At 51.5% G+C, this 20231-nt stretch overlaps 1 protein-coding gene across 4 annotated transcripts in view; it reads right to left on the reverse strand.

Moving 5' to 3' along the window:
• Positions 1 to 3664: 3664 nt before the first annotated feature.
• SUSD6 (sushi domain containing 6) overlaps positions 3665 to 20231 on the reverse strand; it is a 91023-nt gene continuing 74456 nt past the window's right edge. For 3 of the 4 annotated variants that reach the window (XM_040975381.1, XM_040975382.1, XM_040975383.1), the window contains exons 3-5: positions 13611 to 13808; positions 12578 to 12716; positions 7536 to 8951 (exon numbers count right to left, since the gene is read on the reverse strand). In XM_040975381.1, coding sequence (XP_040831315.1) covers positions 8402 to 8951; positions 12578 to 12716; positions 13611 to 13808 — 887 coding nt within the window. In that variant the 3' untranslated portion in view covers positions 7536 to 8401. Of the gene's footprint in view, positions 7511 to 7535; positions 8952 to 12577; positions 12717 to 13610; positions 13809 to 20231 lie in introns of those variants that run through there. The other variant, XM_040975384.1, reaches the window with a different exon arrangement.

Here is a 20231-nt window from a genome sequence, read left to right on the forward strand (position 1 = left end):
CCAATGTGCTTAGGGTGAGAGTAGGAGACGGCCCTTGGGTCCCTACCACCTGTGTGGGAGATCTGGATGGAGCATACAAAGCAGTGACTTCATCCGAAAAACGGGATGTTTGTAGGGAATGGCCACTGAGAGTCTATGGCTTCTTTCCTGCTCTAACAGTCGGTCTCCTGGGGAAGGCCCTGAAGTCACCAGCAGGCCCAAGGTGTGCCAGGTGCTGTGGTCTCTGTTCCTCGAACGGAAGCAGGCTGAGTGCTGGCGGCAGAGGTGTTCTTCAAGGCAGACGTGAAGACACAGTCATCTGTGAATCCCAGTTCTCTTCATTTCAGAGCTGCGTGGCTTCCTAATGAAGTTTCACTTCACAATTTTGAGCCTGGCTCCCCATCCTGGTCCCCACAGGGCACCGGAGGACCGCAGGAGGCAGTGCAGGCCAACAGCGTGGGAAAGCAAGCACGAGACAGATACTGCTGTCACCCATGTGACCGAGGCACACTTGCACAGTAAGCAGGCCAGCCCTGACTTTGCCCTTCCCTAAAAGCCTTGCACTCTGTTCCCACCTGCCCGTTGCAATGCTTCTACCCACAGTGCCCACAAGTACATGGTTCTCCCAAGTAAGGAACATGCTTCTCTCATTGGAACTCAGCCCTCCTTCTTCCTAAGTGGGTTCTCAGAGCTCTCAGCCCTGCCCTCTCGCTCCAAGATCTCTTTCCTTTCCAGGAATACCATCCAAAGCCTTGCTTTTGTGGGCTCAGTTGAAAGTTCCTCTTACTAACCCTGAGATGTTGTGGCTTTCTGCCCAGTTTCCCTCCACTCTTGCGCCCTTCCTTGCCCAGCCACCCACACTCCACCCACACACATCCACTTCGGCCTGGGCGAGCACATCTCTTGTTTTCCAAATCGACTTCATTGTGTGGAGAAAATGTCTCAAGGCAGGAGCGAATGCTTTCTTCGTGCAGAACACGTGCTGCTTTGATCAAGTCAGAATGGAAATCTAGCAGGAAAACTTTGTTAGCAATTGGGTTCCAAGTTTCCCAGGGGTGGTAGGGGGCAGGGGACAGCTTCCTGATTCCTAAGAGGTTTCCAAGTTTCATTACACACTCATGTATATTTATGGGTGTGTGGCATGTACACAGGCTCCTTTGAAAAGGATGTGGAAAATGGAATTAAAAGTTAAGCTTACTTTGATGCAAATTTTTAAAAATCTGCACAACACTTGTATGCATGGATTTCAAAAATTATTTTAACAACATTTTGATATTTTTAAAAAGGTGTGTGTATTTATTTAAAAGGCAGAGTGAAGCCAGGCTAAAGGCAGGAGCCTGGAAAGCCATGATATCTTACACGGGCAGCAGGGACTCGTACTTGGATGATTATCGGCTGCCTGCCAGATGTGTCAGCAAGGAGCTGGATCAGAAGCTCGGAGTAGTTAGGGCTTACACCAGGCAATCTGGCTTGGGATACGGCAGTCCCAAGCAGCACATCATCGGCTGGCTGCCCCACATAGCCACTCTCCAAATGAATGTCCTTCAATGGCATTGAACGTGAGCTGTTTGAAGTATCCTCGTCGATTCTTGAGTTTGGAGCAGAAATGACTCTTTTCAGTTCTCACACATAAGGCTTTGGGATTTTCAAGATGCCTTGATTACAAAGACTAAACAGATTTTTTAAAAAAAGATTTAATTTATTTTTTATTGCAAAATCAGACATACAGAGAGGAGGAGAGACAGAGAGGAAGATCTTCCTTCCAATGATTCATTCCCCAAGTGGTCCCAACGACCAGAGCTGCTCCCATCCAAAGCCAGGAGCCCAGAGCCTCTTCCAGGTCTCCTATGTGGGTGCAGGGTCCCAAGGCTTTGGGCCGTCCTGCTTTCCCAGGCCACAAGCAGGGAGCTGGCTGGGAAGTGGAGCTGCCGGGATTAGAACTGGCGCCTATTTGGGATCCTGACGCATTCAAGGTGAGGACTTTAGCTGCTAGGCCACCATGCCTGGCCCAACTAAACCAATTTTTAAACTCAACTTCAGAAACAATGAAACAAATGTGGATGAAACATGGGGGGTGCGGGGCACAGGCACTTAATAAGACAGTTCAGATGTCACTTGGGCTATCTGCCTCCCATATCTCAATACTCTGGCTCTCCCGCCATGAAGAGCAGATGATGGCTCCTTGCCATCGTATGGGAGACACGAGTTGACTTCCAGCCCTGGCTGCTGCAGGCGTTTAGAGAGTAAACCAATGAGTTCGCTCCGTTATTCTCTTTCAAACCAATAAAGTAATTAAACATCTTAAGGATATCATGTTCTTACAACCGGCATTTTTGTGGCAAATAACAGTCCTAGTGATGGCAAGGTTGTGAGTGTAAGAGCATGATTTGCCCGTATTTCTTTTGGCCCACTAGTTTTATTTCTCGTACTTTATCCTAAGGAGAAAATTAAAAATGCTACCAAAGCATTCATCGTACATGTTTAAAGCCCACGTCTCGTTTTGAAGTGCCTGGGATCAAGTTCCATTTCTCTTTTCCTATCCAGCTTCCTGCTAATGCACTTGGAAAGACAACAGGCCCAATGACTTAGACGTTTGCCACCCCCATGGAGTTCCGGGCTCCTGGCTCAGCCTGGGCTGCCTTGGCCGTTACGGCCGCAAGAGGGGAGAACCAGCCGGTGAAAGGCATCCTTCTTTCTTCTCTGTCTCACTTTGCATTTCAAATACATTTTTTTTAAAAAAAAAAAAAAGTAAAATTAATATCGGTAAAAGCTAAGCTTATTTTGGTGCAAAAAAAAAAAAAAAAAAACCCTGAAATTGGTGTAGGTTTTTTGTAGTGTGATTTTTCCTGAACTTTTTGAAGGGTCCATATAATTTATGGATTTTGAAATCTGTACCAAAAGCAGCTTATGTTTTAGTTCCAATTTTCATGAATACTTTAGTGCTGTTAAAAAAAAATGATCTTTTCGAAGAGGAAGCTGTACTCAGGCAGGAATTGGTTTTAGGGTAACGTTAATCTTCTAGATGGCTTTGCGCGTAGGCACTTGGCAGCAGTTAGGTTGCTTCTTGTAGGAGCCCTGCATCCTAAAGGAGAATGCCTAGTTGTCACTCTGCTTCTAATCCAGCTTCTGGCTCACATGCACGCTTGGAGGCGACAGACAAAGGCCCAAGTACTTGGGTTCTTGCCTCTCACGTGGGAGACTCAGATCGGGTTCCAGGTTCCTGACTTTAGCTGGGCCCAAACCTGGCTTTCATAGACATTTAAGGCGTGAACTAGCAGATACAATCTCTCCATTTTTTTCCCTTTCTCTCTCTGCCTTTCAAATAAAACACGACCATGAGAGATTTCTAGTAGCAAGGAAGGCCCACCTGACAGCAAGTTCCTGTTGTAGCTGTTGTCTGAGGGATCGCAGCTTTCCACAGCGGGACTTGCAGCCAAGCCAGGCGTGCCTGTTCATGGTGCACACCTTTCCCACCTGGGGTGCCAGCTGCAGACAGTTATTTCCGCAGCGGCTGGCTGGTTGTATAGGTTTTGCCATCTTTATGCTGCCTCACCTACCACCAAGAGAAAAGCAACAACCCTTGAGTGACCCCACCTGGATATTCGTTGCTCATGTCCCATGGGGCCAGGCAGTCCTTACCTGTGGCAGGCGTGTGCAAGGATCACATCTCCCACAACCGCCTTCATAAGAACTTTTTATTATTATTATTTAGAAATGCAGTTATATACATAGAACAATTAAAATTAAATTAAACTTTGTACAAATATTAAAATACTATCTTCACACCCACCGCAATGTACAGGATACCAAAAAAATATATATATAGAATAAAATAAAGCAAACCCAAACTGATTGAGTGACATCCTGCACAGTCTGCAACCATTACGAGTACCATTCTGCAAAGGGTGCCTCAGTGGTGTCATAACCTTAAGAAGCCAGGGTAGGTGTGGGAGCTGCCATGCAACCTGGGTCCCTCCTCCTCCCTGCTTAGCAATCTGAGCGTTCCAACTCTGCATTCTCTCCAGTTTGCCTGGCTACTTGGCTGAGGGTTCAACACTGGGGGTGGGGGGGGGGTTCTCCTTCAAAGCTCCACCAGACTTCTACTGGAAATTAAGACTCATTTCCCAGAAGAGCTGAGCCTGCCACCTTCCCCTCTCTGGGGAATCAGCATTACTCAGCACCAACATCTTCCAAGCAAAATATTCCCCAAGCCCCTTCCTAGGGCCCCATGGATGCCTGTCCTCAGGCTGACCACAAGGAGACCCGGCAGGTCCCATAAGAGGGGCTCCCAGCCTCACCATGGTCCTTGGCCAGCACATCTGGAATTAAGCTGTAGCATCTGGCTGCCACTTCCCTTCTAGGTCTTTTGTGCCGGGGGTGGGGAGGGTGAGGTTATAGAAATGTTTGCAGCATATTCCATTCTCTACACAAGGATGTTCCTGGAAACAGGCCACATTGTCATGTGAGAAGCAAGTGGTAGGCCACTCCACTGGGACGGGGATGGGCAGGCCGAGGCCAAGTGCTGCCCATCCCTGGCCCACCACCATTGAAGCAGGAAGAGTATACCTTTGTCTCACCAGTGGCTTCTCCACACAACCTTAAAGCTGGGGGTGGTAGGAGGAGGGCTGGGTGAATCGGGAAAGGCAATCCTGAAGTTCTGTCTGCAAATGGAGTGCTTATCGGACATGCACTGAAATGCCTTATAAAACCAAACTCACAAAGTTGGCCAGGGCTTGGCCCATGTCACAGTTCGCACCCAGTGAAACCGCACAGGAAAGCACAGAAGTGGCAAAAGACAGAGCCTACCTGCTAAACTAAGGCATGAAGGGGATGGAGTTTTGAAGTGATTTTCATTGGATTCTGGCCCTGGAAATGCTGCGAGGATACGACTACGGCACAAGTGTGCAAAGAGAAACACCTAAACCCTCGTATCCAAGTCTTTCAGCACTGGCCACTGCTCTGGGACCAGGCTTCTGCCTGACTCTCCTGGAGGCGAACTCATGAAGGCAGGGCTCTGGGGATCGGTCCCTTCTACCTGCTCCAGGTGGCCTCCTGCCTAAGAGTGCCCTAGGCTCTCAGCCAGGCCCCATTTCAAGGCGGCAGTGGAGACCCTAATCCTTCAGCCAGCCACAGCTCAAGAAGCAGAACACAAGGCCCATAGTAAAGAAGTGGCGGGGGTCAGGGAGGGGGCTGCCACAGGGGTCAGCAGGAATGTGAGCCCAGTGCCTGCACCCACAGCCCTGGAGCCTCCAGGGGAACCCTGTTAAAGCCAGCGATGGGAGCGGGGCAAGGGAGCAGGGGTACACGCTGGTTCTGACTTTTCTCTCTTGCTCTCCAGGTGGGCAAGCTCGGGCATGTGGCCCGGCCACTTCCACGGCAGGAAGTGGAAAGCAGCTTCTCTGGAAGGCCAGCCTTTCATTTCATCAAGTGCTGAGCCAGCCAGTCACCCAAGAGGTTGAACAAACCCCCAAACAACCAGAGCAGTCTCTCCCAGTGGGGTGTCGGGGGGAACCCCAGAGGACAGAAATGGGAGAGACTTATGTTTAAAAAATAAGATAGGATAGAACTGGGGTTCCGGAGGACATACCCAGGCACCGCCCATTAGTCCGGGCTGTTTTTCTCCTCCCGGGGTTGGGGAGCTAGGCAAGGAGGGGAGGCCAGGTGCTGTTGCAGGCTGTGGTGTCTGTGTGCACTAAGGCAGTTGGGCCCGCCACACTCCCCCACCTTCAGCTCCTTGTCCAGTGGTGCCTCTGGTTGGACCACTCTGGCTGTGTAGGGGGAGGTATGGGGGGGGGGAGTTCTAGGGGCATAGCAGGTGCTGCCCTTACCCTGAGAGGAGGGGAAGACCAGCGAGTAAAGTGCGTGAATGTGAGTGGAGGCGGCAGGGCAGCGGGCTGGCAGAAGGCTGTTGCTCTCATCCTGAAGCGTCTGCCCATGCCTGCAGCTAACTCCATCAGCTCAGGCACATCTGTCTGTGGGGTTTTATGGATTTTCCCATCCCAAGCAGGAGAGAGGCTTGGGGCAGGAGCGGAGCGGGAGCACCGGGTCAGCTTCCAAGTTTCCCAGCCTCAGTGCTTTAGAGATTTCACCAAAAAAAAAAAAAAAAAAAAAAAAAAGGAAAGTCAACATTCCTTAATGCCACATCTATCTTCTGAAGATGGCTTGGGCTGGGCGGGGCCTTTCCACCTAGCCTCGTTAGCATTCGATGCAGGGCACAGGGCAAAGCGAGAGGCTCCCCTTGAAGAGCCCTGCACCCACCCCCTTCACCCCCAGGGTATCAGGGAAGCAAGGGGCCACCTGCCAGCCATGACATGCAGAGGGCTGGTAAGGAAGTGCAGGAGGAAAAGCAGCCGGCAGCAAGCCACTTCCTGGGCAGTTACTAAGGCACATGACCATGATGAGGAGCCTCAGGACTGGGCTGGAGCCGCCTGCAGCCACCCAGACACTTGGCGTGTGCCATTGCTCCATCACCATGAACCCAAGAGGGACAACCTGCCAGACTACCCGTGGCCAGGCAGTCCTCCTGAGGCCACTCGGCAACTCTTCCGCTGGAGGCCCTGTGGGCGGCAAGGAAGCCAGGGTGCCTGGGGATGGAGCCCAGGAGGTAGCCTCCCCTTACACTCCAGGGAAATGGAGAAAACCCAGGCCAGGAAGCTTGCTGTCCGAAGCAAGAAATAAGAATTTGCATATTCGGAAGACAATTGGTATCAGCCACCTTCCTTTCCACCCTCAGGATCTCCTGGGTGCTTCTTGGAATCTCTCTACTCAAATGGGACCACAGCCTGCATCTCTGAGCTGGGCAGCTGGTGCTGGGGAAAATTTAACATGATTCTCCAAGTTCTGCAGCCTCAGCCAGGGGGACTACACCACAGGAGTCAACCCAGGGCCAGCCCAGGGACCCACTCCTGCCCCAGTGGGAGCCACATGGCACTGGGAGAGCTTTCCCTCTTGGATCTGCTCCTGTCAAGGGCGGCGCCAGCCCTCGCAGGAGACACACCAGAGCCAGGCCTGGTCTCCTGGGGCAGGAGCAGTGGTGCAGCCACTAAGGCTTGTTGAGAGCAACAAGCCTGCACAGCAGGGGAACCGGAGAGGGATGGGGAAGGCACAAGTAAACATGGCGGCTCTCGGGCCCATGTGAGCTGTTGGGGCTGCCACCCCGGAGCTGGCTGGAGGGGGCTTAGAGGCTGGGGGGATGGGGGCGGGTGGGGGGTTTGGGGGGAGTGGCAGGGAGAGGGTGGGTTTGAGCCAGCACATTCAAATTATGTCCCCACAGGTGGCAGGGCTGGGCCAGGCAAAGGGCCTATTCCCCCAGTTGTGCAGCAGGCAGACAGCTGAGAGAGATCTTCCTGGAGTTTTCAGCAAGGTGGCCGCAGGCCCTCAGAGATACACAGGTGGCACTCAGCTATCCGAGCGGGGTGGCTGGAGAGTACGGAGTGCTCAAACCCACAGGACGGTGCTGGGGAGGGCAGGAAGGACCCTCGCAGTGGAGAGAGAGCTGGCAACCCTCACGCTTCTTTCAACAGTGGAATATCTGCAGCAAGACAGGGACGGGAAGCATATGGTTAGCTCAGGAGGCAACCTAGGTCGCTCCTGACCCACTCCCACTGCAGCTGACATGCAGCTTCAAGAAATCCTGCAACTTCCTTGCCATACACCTCTAAGAGGCCAGATGCAGCCTGCCTCTTTTCTGGGTCTTCCTGGCTCATCTTTCTCAATGTATGCACAGTGAGATGAGATGGCTCAGCCTGCTATTCCAACTCCTGGGGTTCCCACCAGGTTCCCTCCTCTCTGGCCAGCTCGCTTCCCCTTCTTTCCTCATTCTGCTTTTTCTGGGCTACAGAGCTGAGCTCCTGTCCCACCTCCTCCTGAGAGCTGTCCACCTGCTGTTTGCCCTCTCTGGATTCTAGTGTCTTCATGTCGGCGGCCTTATGCCTGACATTCCTGCCTCCCTGTGGTCCTGTGGCTCCCAGGCAGCTCAGCCATGTCCCACGAACCACTAACCTACATGGACTAACCTTCTGGACCCCTCTGAACTTTGGCACTGACCCTACAATTCCAAGTCCCACAATTTCTAGGGGACATCCCCCCTGCCCTCTGCTCCCGCCTTCTCCAACTTCCTAACCCACTAATGCTTCATGCATCAGAGACCATGTTTCCTATTTTCTCATCCTGGAAACCTAAAGAGCATCAGGCACAAAATGGGCTTGCCAAAAATGTTTGTTCAACACACGGAACAAAGCAAGGCTGCAAGGAAAAGCAGCGGAGTGGGAGGAGAAGGGCCGTGGACTGCACTGAGAAGCATCTTGCAGTGTGTGGTCAACGGTCCAGTGTGACGATCTCTAACACTGCAAACCCTCAAACCTCACAGCCTGCGGTGCTGCGCCCGACGGGGAGCTCACAGCCCTCCCTGGGACTTCAGGGGTCAAAGCTTGTTTTGTGGGCTACTACCCTTTGCCAAAAACACAGCAACGATTAGAGAGGCTCTTGATCTTTCCTCACCCACCAAGGGCCCCTTACCACTCACGGTCTGCTCAGCCCACCTACCATCTGTGTACTCCTCTGACGTGAGGGATAAAAGGCTTTGTATGTCGCTGTTTTCAGAATCCACGGCTTCTTTGTGTGCCAGTCGGCTGTTCCCTGAGCCGGCCACCCAGGAGGAGGTGGTCGCCTGGTGCACCATCACTGTCTCTGAGCCTCGGGAGCCCCGGGCTTCACACAGTCCAGACTGGCCTGGGGCCTCGTCCTCTCCACCTGAAGAGGAACAGGCCCCCTGGTCCTGCAGCTGATGCTCTCTCGGTGTGCTCCTCCCACTGGGCCCAGACCCTTCAGACAGCACAATCTGCACTCTGGGATCAGCCGGTGGCACGCAGTGGCCAGAGCTGCCGTACACGGCCTCCTCATACGACGGCAATGCAACTGGGACTCCATCCACCATGATGGAGACCTGTTCCCCGGAGACACCCTGGTCACGCCTGATGCAGGAGGAAAAGACAAAGGAAGAATTAAACACTCATACAGAAATATCACGGCCCGGTAGCAGCCTCCCTTTTTGTGCATATACTCCATGCCAGGCATGTGGTAATCAGGGCACTTGATCACACTGGGACTCTCAGCAGAGCCGGGTAGGGTAGGGATTCACCAGGAATTCACTTAAGGCCCAGAAAAGTTAAGTAATTTGCCCACAGTCCTACAGTTGGTAAAGAATGGAGCAGATAGGGCCTGGTGCGGTAGCCTAACAGCTAAAGTCCTTGCTTTGCATGCGCCGGGAGGCCATAGGGGTGTTGGTTTGTGTCCTGGTGGCCCTGCTTCCCATCCAGCTCCCTGCCTGTGACCTGGGAAAGCAGTTGAGGATGGCCCAAAGTCTTGGGTTCCTGCACCCACATGGAAGACCAGAAAGAAGTTCCTGGCTCCTGGCTTCGGATTGGCACAGCTCTGGCCGTTGCGGCCACTCCAGGAGTGAATCAATGGACAGAAGATCGTCCTCTCTGTCTTTCCTTCTCTCAGTATATACGCCTTTCCAATAAAAATAAATAAATCTCAAAAAGAAAAAAGAATGGAGCTGAGATTTGAATCCAATTACATCTGCCTCCAGAGATGGTTTCTAACTTCGGGGTGACACTACTTGCACCCCCGTCCTGTGCAAAAGCTAGGTGCCTGCAGACCTGGAAATGAACCCATTCATTCTTTCAGCAGAGCTGGACAAAAAAGTGAGATGTTGACGCTAGCTAGTACTTGGGAAAACACTAAACCACATCATTGTTCAAGTGGCTACCTTGCATGCTACAGAAATTAGATCTTCATAAAGGCATCAGACGGATAAACATTATGATCTTGAAACAGGGTACTGGACCAGAAACTAGAAGAATTTCATACTGATTCAACCACTTTGCTTGCCTATCTATCTCCTTTTTCAAAAACTGCTTGAACTATTACTGAGCCCAAGAGCCTGAATGCCTTGCTCCGTTCTCAGTCACTCCATTTTCTCATCAGCACAACTAACCATTGTTGTGACATTTATGGAAATCATGGTTTTTTGTTTTGTTTTACTAAGTTTACTACCTAAATATGAACCATTCAATACCATGTTATTTTTTTTAATCTTTATATAAGCTGAAAACACAGTAATGTGTGTCTTTTATGCTACACTGTAAAAATTTTTTCATGTGAGTACCTTGTTTTGCAATGACTATTGTTATATATATATACATATTACACTTTCTTTTGGTCCACTAGAAAACAAAATTAAGACTATTTAGTGTGATTCTCTTACACACTTCTGCTTTTACATAACTGCATGCTGAACATCCCTCATCTACAATGCTTGGGCCAAGCGTATTTCGGATTTCAGACTGTGTAATCCTTGCACATGCCCAACAAGACATCTACAGATGGGGCTCAAGTCTAAACACAAAATTCCTTTGTCTTATATATGCCTTACAGACCTAGCCTAGAGGTTAATTTTATCCAATTTTAGTGTTCTTACATGAGGTTAACATGGAATTTTCCACTGGTGGTGTCATGTTGGAATTTTGGATTCTGCATTTCCTGATTTGTGATGCTCAACCAGTGCAGCAACACATCCCAACACTACAGCACTAGTATAATATTATGATGCAATGTTTCCAGACAGACCAGAAAGCATATCCATTTCAGAAGTAATCCGTCTTCTTCTTGGGCCATCAAAGGCTCACCATTCCATTTTGTGGTCCTAACTCTTTCAGTTTCTTTAATCTGCAACAGTCCACAACAGTTTTTCTTTCAAGACACCGGCACTTCTCCTGGGACAGGCTAGGCCAGCTGTCTCACAGAATGCCTACAATCTGGGTTTGTCTAATTGCTTCCTCAGGATTGGACTCAGACCAAGTCTTGCCAAGAACCACATAGGTGAGGCTGCATCCTTTTAGCTCATTATAATGGCAGGTGCCACAATGGGTGGCCAGACTTTGTCATTGTCACAGGACTACTATTATTTTTTCTCAAATCCTCATCTGTACTTGGGAGATAAAAATCTGCACTTTCCAGTTCCAACACTATGCATGCTTTGCAGTGGGAAGAAGTTTTACCTGGCACAGTGCTTTCCCAGGCCATAAGCAGGGAGCTGGGTGGGAAGTGGAGTGGCTGGAATATGAACTGGCATTCATACAGGATGCCAGCACCGCAGGGTGAAGGATTAGCCTTGCACTGTCACAACAGCCATTCTATTTGGTAGAAATAACTTTCTTCCCCTGCCCCTGGCCACCTCCAAAAAAGCCAACGCACATACATACACACACACACACACACACACACACACACACACACACACACACACCTTCTACTGGGGCTGGCACTGTAGCACAGCAAGCAGAGCCATGGCCTGAGACACCAGTATACTATAATGGGTAGTGCTTTGAGTCCTGGCTGCTACACTTCTAATTCATCTCCCTACTATTGTGCCTAGTGAAGCAGTGAAAGATGGCCCAAGTACCTGGGCCTCTGTAGCCACGTGGGAGACCAAAATGAAGCTCATGGCTTCTGTCTCCAACTACATCCAGCTCTGAACGTCATAGCCAGAACTTCCATATTTCTCTCTGTAACTCTGCCTTTCAAATAAACAAGTGATTTTAAAATATTCTATTTAAAAATAACGGCTGCTCTCTTCCCCAAAGCAAAACAAAACGGAAGGAAGCCCAGTCACCACCAGCTGCAGATATTACAGGCAGCCAGGTCCTTGTCTGGGAGTCCTATACCCGAGAACACAGCTGAGTTTGGCTAGAGTGACAGCAGTGCTCAGAGAGGGGCTGTGATGCACAGGAAGGATGGACTGTGAGAGGGAACAGGGAGCCCTGGGGGCAGCCACTCTGCCCCACAGAAGCTGTGACAGCCTGAGAAAAAAAGTCCACCCACAGGGATTCCCAGGGGCCACTTAAAGCAGCTGTGGCTGTCTCCATGCAGGATGATTTGTGGCTAAAGCACGAAGAGAGATGTCACAGCCAGACAGGAAAAGCCACCTCTCCTCCGTGTTTTCAGTGGTGCAGTGCAGGTGTTCCCTTGAGAGAAATGCAAACGCTAGGGTCCCCCTCCAAAGCAAACCGACCAGCACTGCTGCCATTTGCTTTCAGCTCCTGGGAGGTGCCTTCTACCCCAGCCAGGAGAACAGGCAGCAAAGCGGGGCGTGTATACATCAGAATCACTGGGGAGGGCTTATCCAACCACAGCGTGGGCCCCAGTCCCAGAGCCTCTCATTCAACTTGTCGGAGTAAAGTCTGAAATTGTGTGTTCTCAACAAGTTCCAGCTGTTGCTGCTGCTGCTGGAGCCCCGTTCAGAGAAACGCTGACACACAGGAAAGGCTGTGAATAGAAGTGGGTTCAAGTCTCAGCCCTGTATCATCTAGACCAGCTATGACCTTGAGAGAATGGCCTAGAAATTCCTCTCAGCCACGGTTCCTATGAGGAGTGAAACAACGCAGGCACAGCAACAAGTGCAGTGCCCTAAGTTTAACACGGGGCAGGGTCTACCCTTTGCTGGGCACACACTGAGCAGCAGAGGCCAGCAGGCCACCCGCAATCCTGGCCGTCAAAAACGCTGCTCCCTCAGTAGCACTGGCACCAGACTCACCTACTGTGATGAAAAGACTTGAGCTTTGGCTGCAGCAGCACGAACAGCACCACGAGCAGGAGGATCAGGGCCACGGAGCTGGCGGTGGAAGCCACGATGGACAGTGTGGGGACCCCGAGGGACGCGTGGGTGTCTTTCTCTGTGGGAAAAGCCACCATTAGACTCCTTTTGCAACCCAAGGTCCTGCAGTTGATCCATCACCCAGAGACAGGCTACTGGGCTGCCTCAGGACGGACAGCGTGTTGCGGCAAGAACATTCAAGGAGTCCTTGAAGGGGACTGTCCCTTACCCTGGCTCGTGTAAGCCCAAACAGCCTCCCTTTGTAAACCACACTGGCACAGCCTCTGGAGCAGGCTGGAACATCACTCCCAGGGTCACATGCCCCCTCTACCTGCAGTCCTCTGTGCACTGCTCCCTGTGTGGCAGGCCAGGCCATGATAGGGCCCCGACCTCACACAGTTTCAGCTGGACACTTGGCCCAGTCACCACACTTCTCTGGGATGCCATGGGTTAAACTCATTCCAGGCTCCAAGTCGGAGTGTGAAGCACACAGGAAGCTCCAGGACACACTCTTTCCTGCAGGCAGCTGGACATTCCTGCCAGACAAGACAGGAGGAGGCAGAAGGAAGAGAGCGCTGCTGTCCAGCTGGCCTGTGGCTCCACAACAAAGCAGTCTGTCTCCATTCAAGGAAAAACAAAACCGCAGTGGCACCAGACAAGGTGTTGGCATTGTGCTCATTGTGTTAGCAGAACATGGTCAAGGGTCACCAGCACTCGGCGAGGCGAACAAGGGACCCTGAACATCAAAGGGGCTTTGCAGAGCAGGGCCGAGGCCTTACAAAGCCACGGACTCTCTTGGGCTCTGTGAAGCATAGCAGGACACGCACCAGCACCCCCAGAGACAGAGACCCTCAAAGGAGGAGGAGCTGCAGGAAGTCAAACAGGGCACAGGGTTGGGGAGTGGGGAGCACATGCCACACCCCGGGAGTAAAGGAACCAGAACCCTGCACCCCTTCTCTTCTGCCACACTGACCCTCATTGAGACGGCAGCTAATGTCCATGGCCGGCTTCCACTCGCCATTCTTACACGTCAGGTACTTGTAATCGCCCTTCAACATGTAGCCTTCAGCACACTGGTACTCGATGACGCTGCCTGCTGTCAGGAGCTCTCTGCAGGGCCGGGGGTGGCAGATGTAGCCTCCATTCTCTGGCTGCGGGGGCAGGGGGCACACTGCAAAGACAGAGAGAAGTGATACCGGAGGATTCCAGTGTCTCAGCAGCTCTGCACTGAAGGCCACGACGGGAAACGCATGAATGAGCAAAGGATCAGGCCCCTGGGAAGACTGGGGAGCAAACCCTGGGAATTCAAGATGTCACTGGCAAACAGGGAAGTGAGACTGGGCTGGTGTGCCACCTGCCACATACCTCCGTCGCCTTGCACCTGCCTGAAGAGAACAGCACCCAGAGCTGAGCACAGACTCTGACAAGTCTTAAACCTACAGTGATTGAGACACAATGTGGTTTCCACAAAACTTCCCAGCACAACCATGAACCTGAGAGAAGGGAGACCAGGTGCCACTGGCCTGCCAGCAGGAAATGTCCTCCTTGTTTTCAGTGTCTATGTCAGAGAGGACTCTGCGAGCCCTCAGCCCCTCAGGGGCCCTCCAGGGAACTCTGGAACCCCCACCCCACATCTTCCCTTCTCTGACCATCAGCCCTGCGTTGCTCACTCAGGGGGACAGCACAGTTCTAAAACTGCCCCAGCCAAGGGTGGCAGCTATCACCTCTTCCTTCTCATGGTGAGGACCCTGAGACATAGAACAGTGAAATGACCATGACCACACTTGGAGGGTCAGCGTCAGGCCTTCTGATTCTAACACCATGCTCTTTCTTCCAGCACATGCTGCTCCTACTCCAGGAGCTGAGTGGCTCTTAAGGGGTATAGCTCACAGGGTCACTTCTGCTCAAAATCAGTCTGTCTGGGAGATGACAAGCAGTACCCGGGACCCTGGTCTGGAGCAGCTGCAGCCATGCTAAGCTCAAGCAGCTGCAAGACCTCTTTATTATTAAGCCCCTCCCCTGGTCCCCTGCCAACCAGTTGCCCCACCCCAAGGGCAATATATAGGCTTCTTCCAGGTTCTTTCCCAGACACTTTGGGCTCAGACTGACTGAGTTCACACCAGCACAGGTGGCTCCCAGCAGCAGACATCGTGCCTGGGGGGGGGCCAGGAAAGGCGTTTCAGGAGGAAGTGGCATTTTGGAAGTGGCAGCCGAAGCAGATGCACTGCCACAGGAAAGTGCAGGTTGGTCAAGAGACATCCAGGAGCCCAGGAGAGTGGGATCCAACCCAGCTGTCACTCCAGACAGAATCTGTCCTAAGAAGTCATGTGGAAAGCCAAGGGACCATCTCACACAGAGCCCCGACTACAGGGAGTGACACATTCAACTCAAACGAGGAGCCACTGAAGGTTCTTGAGGAGAAACCATCACAGCAGTAAACCCCACAGCCCATGGAGCAAGGGGCGAAGGCCTCTCAGAGAGACCTCAAGAGCTCAGCTGCCCCGGCAGAGTCAAATAAACTCAGCACAAAAATTCTCTTGTGTTTATCTATAAAGCTCACACAAAGGAAATAAGCTGGCATGTCTGTTCAGCATCATGAGATGCTGCTGCAGGTTCATGAGAGCACATAAGGAGGCCTTACAAGGAAGCACTCAGGGCTGGTGTGGTACAGAGGGTCAAGCCATTGCCTGGGAGTGCTGGCTCCAGTTCTGGCTGACTACTTCCGATTCAGCTCCCTGCTAATGCTCCTGGGAAAACAGTGGAAGCTGGTCCAAGTGCTTGGATCCCTGCCACCCAAGTGGGAGACTTGGGATGAAGCTCCTGACTACTGGCTTTGGCCTGGCCCAGCCCCAACAACTGGGGCCATTTGGGGTGTGACCCAACAGATGGGAAAGCTGTCTGTCTCTCCAACTCAGAGCAATTCTGCATTTCAAATAAATAAAAATGATTAAGAAAAAAATTTTAAAAGAAGATGTGGGAGTAAGTAAGGTCATTTTAAAGCCCAGGAGCATACACATATATGCGTGCATGTTAACAGGAAAGGGAAGAACACTGGAACCCACACAGCCAATAAATCACCTGGTAGCTTCCAGAAGCCACTGTCGCGAGCCAGGGGCTGACATCATATGAACATGGGGTTCTCTCTGACAACTGCAGGCCTGGAGGAATTCCAGGCTCTGCTCTTAACCGGGAAGATACTGGGCTCATTTGATTACGCAGCGCTACATAATTTGAAAATGAGAGGAAGGCCAGGCAGATCACAATTTAATCAGTGTTCTTGAGCTTCCTGTCTGTGCGTCATTGTCTCCCCTACCACATGGGCCTCCACAGAGCTGAGGGCACAGCAAGGTGATGCTTGTGCCTGGAGAAGAGCCTGGCTCACAGAAGGCTCTCCATGAAGTCCATCTACACAGCTGGAGGGAATGCAGATGGCACAGAGGCAGAAGAGCTGGCAGGAGCTTGCACTGTAGGGTCACAGAAACAGGTGCTTAAGGAAAGCTCTGAAAGGAAGGATGGCCAAAGCTTTCCTGGGAATGCAGGGGAGAAGAGGGTCCCCCAAAACCAACATACTGAGGCAGCTGCAACCTCACAGCACCTCAAGGCAGGGTTGTAAGTGTTCTTAATAGTTATAATCCTACCAGTCACAGCAGGCCCTCTCCACAGAGGTCAAAGATTACAACACAGATGACACACACTGTACGACCCACTCTAACGAAGTAAGCATTACATACGACAAACTGCTCACATGAGCATTTTTCTATTAGCCTGAGGTGTCTCTTTGGGGCAGAGTTGATCTTATTCTTCTGACAACCAGAAAAGGGTGAGAGACCAGGATAAAGAAGAGAAATGGGGACAAATGGAAATCAAACACCTAGCACAGAGCTATTCAACAGAATCATAATGTGGCCACAGAAGGACATTAAAAGGGTAAAAAGAGGGGATTGTACTTGGCACAACAGGTTAAGTGGCATCCCATACGTGAATGCTTAGATCTGAGCCTGGGTTCTGCTCCTGATTTTAGCTTCATGGTAATAATGCACCTCCTGGGCAAGGTCCCTGCTACCCACACAGGAGACTTGGATAAGCTGCCAGCTCCTAACACTGCCCTGGCCTATTCCCAGCTGCCATGGATATTTGGGGAATAACAGTGGTGGAGATATCTGTCTCTCTACTTTTTAAGAAAACAAACTAATCTGTGTTAAAGCTGCTGCCTGACTCCCTCTGCAGCCACGGTGGATGTGATGTCAACACAGGGTGTGAGGGCTCAAGAAGAAGCATCCTGTCCTTGCAGAAGCCCCTGAGTTAAGGCAGCTTCAGCAGAAGCGGGAAAGCAGGCAAGATCCAGTTCCCTAGGAAAACACCAGGGCTGCTTGCATCCGTGACCCTCTGTCTTTCCAACGCCCCCACTCAGTCCAACATCTACAATAAGCTGCAGTGGGAGGGATATGAGATGGTTTCTCAGGCCACTTGCAACCTTCCTCTCCTATGAGACAAACCTTCCTAGCAGTCAGACAGGAAGCCCATTGTCCGGCCCCATCCCTTTTCTCATGAGAACTTCCCACAGACTGGGGGAGGGCTAGCCTGGCATTTTTTTCGGGGTGTGGTGCTGGAGCTGGGAGTGGGGAGAACACGCCAGTTGGATGCCCTTGTGACTCCTCTTCCCAATTAGGATCTAATCACCCACAGAGATGGGTCTGGGTGCCTGGCTCCCTCCTCCTCCTAGGAGAGGGGAAATGCCGGCTGGGAGCCTGGAAGCCAAACAGAGTTAACAGTTCCTCTATTAATCCAAACATGAAAACTCCTGTCACCTGGAGGCAGCCACAAGACGTCCTTAGTCATTCAGGAAGAGGCGTTCTTTCTCCCCGGGGCCTGGAAACTGCATAGGCAGTCAGCTGGGACCTCTTCCATGATGGTGCCAAAGTTCCTAGGTCCCAAGGTTACTGGGGCCCGCCTATTCCAGGAAACCAACCGCCTATTCCAGGAAACCTCCCCAGGCAGCACAAGAAAGAACAATTAGCAGTGGTTTACAGTGACCCAGCTGGGATCTAGAATCAACCCACCAGGGGTTGTGTGTAGCTCTGCCACCTGCTGCATAGCCTCTGGAAGATCCTTCTCTTCTCCTATTTCCCCAAAGGCATCCATCTCCCCACCAGTCTAGCAGGCAGTTCAATCACAGTGGCCGAGGTCAAGGACCTGGAGGGGGGGAGGCGGGGGGCGGTCCAGCACATACTTAGCACACGATAATCAGTCTTTATATTCCTCGTCTGTCGCCAGAAAAACATCATCTTCACTTTGCTCCCAACCTCATCGCCACCACCACAGAATATTCTTGCATCTGCAACACATTTCTCAGCGACTGGTCTTTTCCTCCTTTACTTACACCCACAAGCTGTTGGGGCAGGGATGTGTTCTGTTTGTAGCCCCAGCACTCAGCAAAGCAGGTGCTTTGTAGAAAACTGCCCCAATTTCCAATTTTCGGCTAATTGTCTTGTTTTTAAACCCTTCTTTGTGGCTTTTGGAACGAGGTAGGGCAAAGGATTTGGCAATGGGAAGAAAAAAGGCAGCTGGCCTGCTGCTGCAGCCTTAGTGGCTGAAGTCCTAGCCTTGAACGCGCCGGGATCCCATATGGGTGCCAGTTCTAATCCCGGCAGCCCCGTTTCCCATCCAACTCCCTGCTTGTGACCTGGGAAAGCAGTCAAGGATGGTCCAAAGCCTTGGAACCCTGCACCCGCCTGGGAGACCCAGAAGAGGCTCTAGGCTCCTGGCTTCGGATTGGCATAACTCTGGCCGTTGTAGCCACATAGGGAGTGAATCAATAGACAGAAGCTTTTCTTTGTCTTTCCTCCTCTCTCACTTTCTAATAAAAATAAAAATAAATCTAAAAAAGAAAAGGTTGTTGCTGTGGAGAAGCAGGCAGCAAGGCAGAGCAGGATGTGAGCATTGTGGGGGTGGGGGACTGTCTGCTCTCCCCATGCTCCAACTCCGGAATCGCCAGCCCCTTCCCCACTTCCCTTCTCAGATAAACAGCCTCCATATGGCCGGCCACCCTTTCACCTCCTCCTCCTGTCCTTGCTGCTCAGGGACCCAGGGAACAGGCTGGCAGCTCAGATGGGTCCTCCTCCCCCCACTGCTAGGACAGCTGCAGAAGGGGGCTGGCAGGAGACCCTCCTCCACTCAGCCACTCGATGCCAAAGCCACATGCCAGTAAAGTGACCTCTAGGACAGAACCCATAGCTGTCCCCACCTCCACAACGACGGGGTGATGGCAGAGCTTGCTCATGGATTAACCAATGTTACCATGTCTCCCTGGAGAGAGCACTGAAAGGTTCATTGAAAGTAGCTGTTTATTTTTCCCTCACCAGCAATCCCTCCTCCAGGTCTCCATCTTTCACCCTACCAACAGCCTGAACAGCTCAGTCATTCACTGCCTACCTGCTACTCTCCCCTCCCAGAATCCCCTGCCTCTGGGAGCCACAAGCAGGTGCTCTGAGAAGCCTGACCTGCTGCGCCAGGCACTGCCCACCCTCAGAGCGGTAGCTAATGAGCAAGTGGCATTCACTTGGGTCTGGTGTAGAGCTTAAAATAGAGTTGGATTTCCATGCGGCTTCATTTCAAATACTAACATGTAGTAGTAACTCGTCATGCCAGTCTGATGATTGGACACACAGTTAAGTCCTCAAGAAACACATCGCTAAATTTAAAACAAACTTGTGGCCTATGCTGTGGCTCAGCACGCTAATCTTCCACTTGCAAAAGCCAGCATCCCATCTGGACACCAGTTCATGTCTCAGCTGCTCTACTTCCAATCCAGCTCACTGCTTGTAGTCTTGGAAAGCAGTGAAGGATGGACCAAGTCCTTGGGACCCTGCACCCATAAGCAGCCATTGGGGGAGTGAACCAGATAATGGAAAATCTTTCTCCTTCCCTGTGTAAATAATCTTTCAAATAAAAATAAATTTTAAAAAGACAAAACTTATAACAAATGCAAAAATATTTGGGGTCCAACAGGGCAGAAGCAGAAAGAATGAACCTGTGTTATCGGTCCCTTTCCCATCAAACGCTCCTGTGCTTCGAGGAAGCTGCTGCTTACAAATTCTAGGAGGCTCTGAGGTCACATTGCCCTTAGCGGCTTGGACTCACCCTCTGGCTTGCCCTCTCCCTGGTACAAGGAGGCTGCTGGAGCTCAGTTGCCACAGAGGACCATGTGGTGGTGGGTGGTGTGGGGGTGAGAGCCACCACAATTTCCATCCGGGGAGGAAGATGGACTAGTACTGAGTTAACTGGTGGCCAACTGACTTAGTTTCTTCCTAACTCGAGTGGGGTCATGTTTTTCCAGAGGAATGGAGGCAAAAGGCAAGACAGAGTCTCCTTCACTTGTTTCAGGGTATGACAAACAATGGAACTACTGGAAGATTGTAGATGCCAAAGCTGCAAGTGGGAGATCTGGGGATCCAATCAACCGAGAACTCTAGCTTCCCAAGAGGGATCTGTGAAAGGAAGGGAGTTGCTACACGCAGCACGGGATATGGTCAGCAGACCCTCCTGAGTGTGGCTGTCCAGGGCCACGGCTGTGGGGCAGGAGGCGGACATCTTT

The sequence above is a fragment of the Ochotona curzoniae genome, unplaced genomic scaffold (genome assembly GCF_017591425.1).
Source record: "Ochotona curzoniae isolate NIBS_2020 unplaced genomic scaffold, NIBS_Ocur_1.0 contig_2688, whole genome shotgun sequence".
NCBI classification, from domain to species: domain Eukaryota; kingdom Metazoa; phylum Chordata; class Mammalia; order Lagomorpha; family Ochotonidae; genus Ochotona; species Ochotona curzoniae.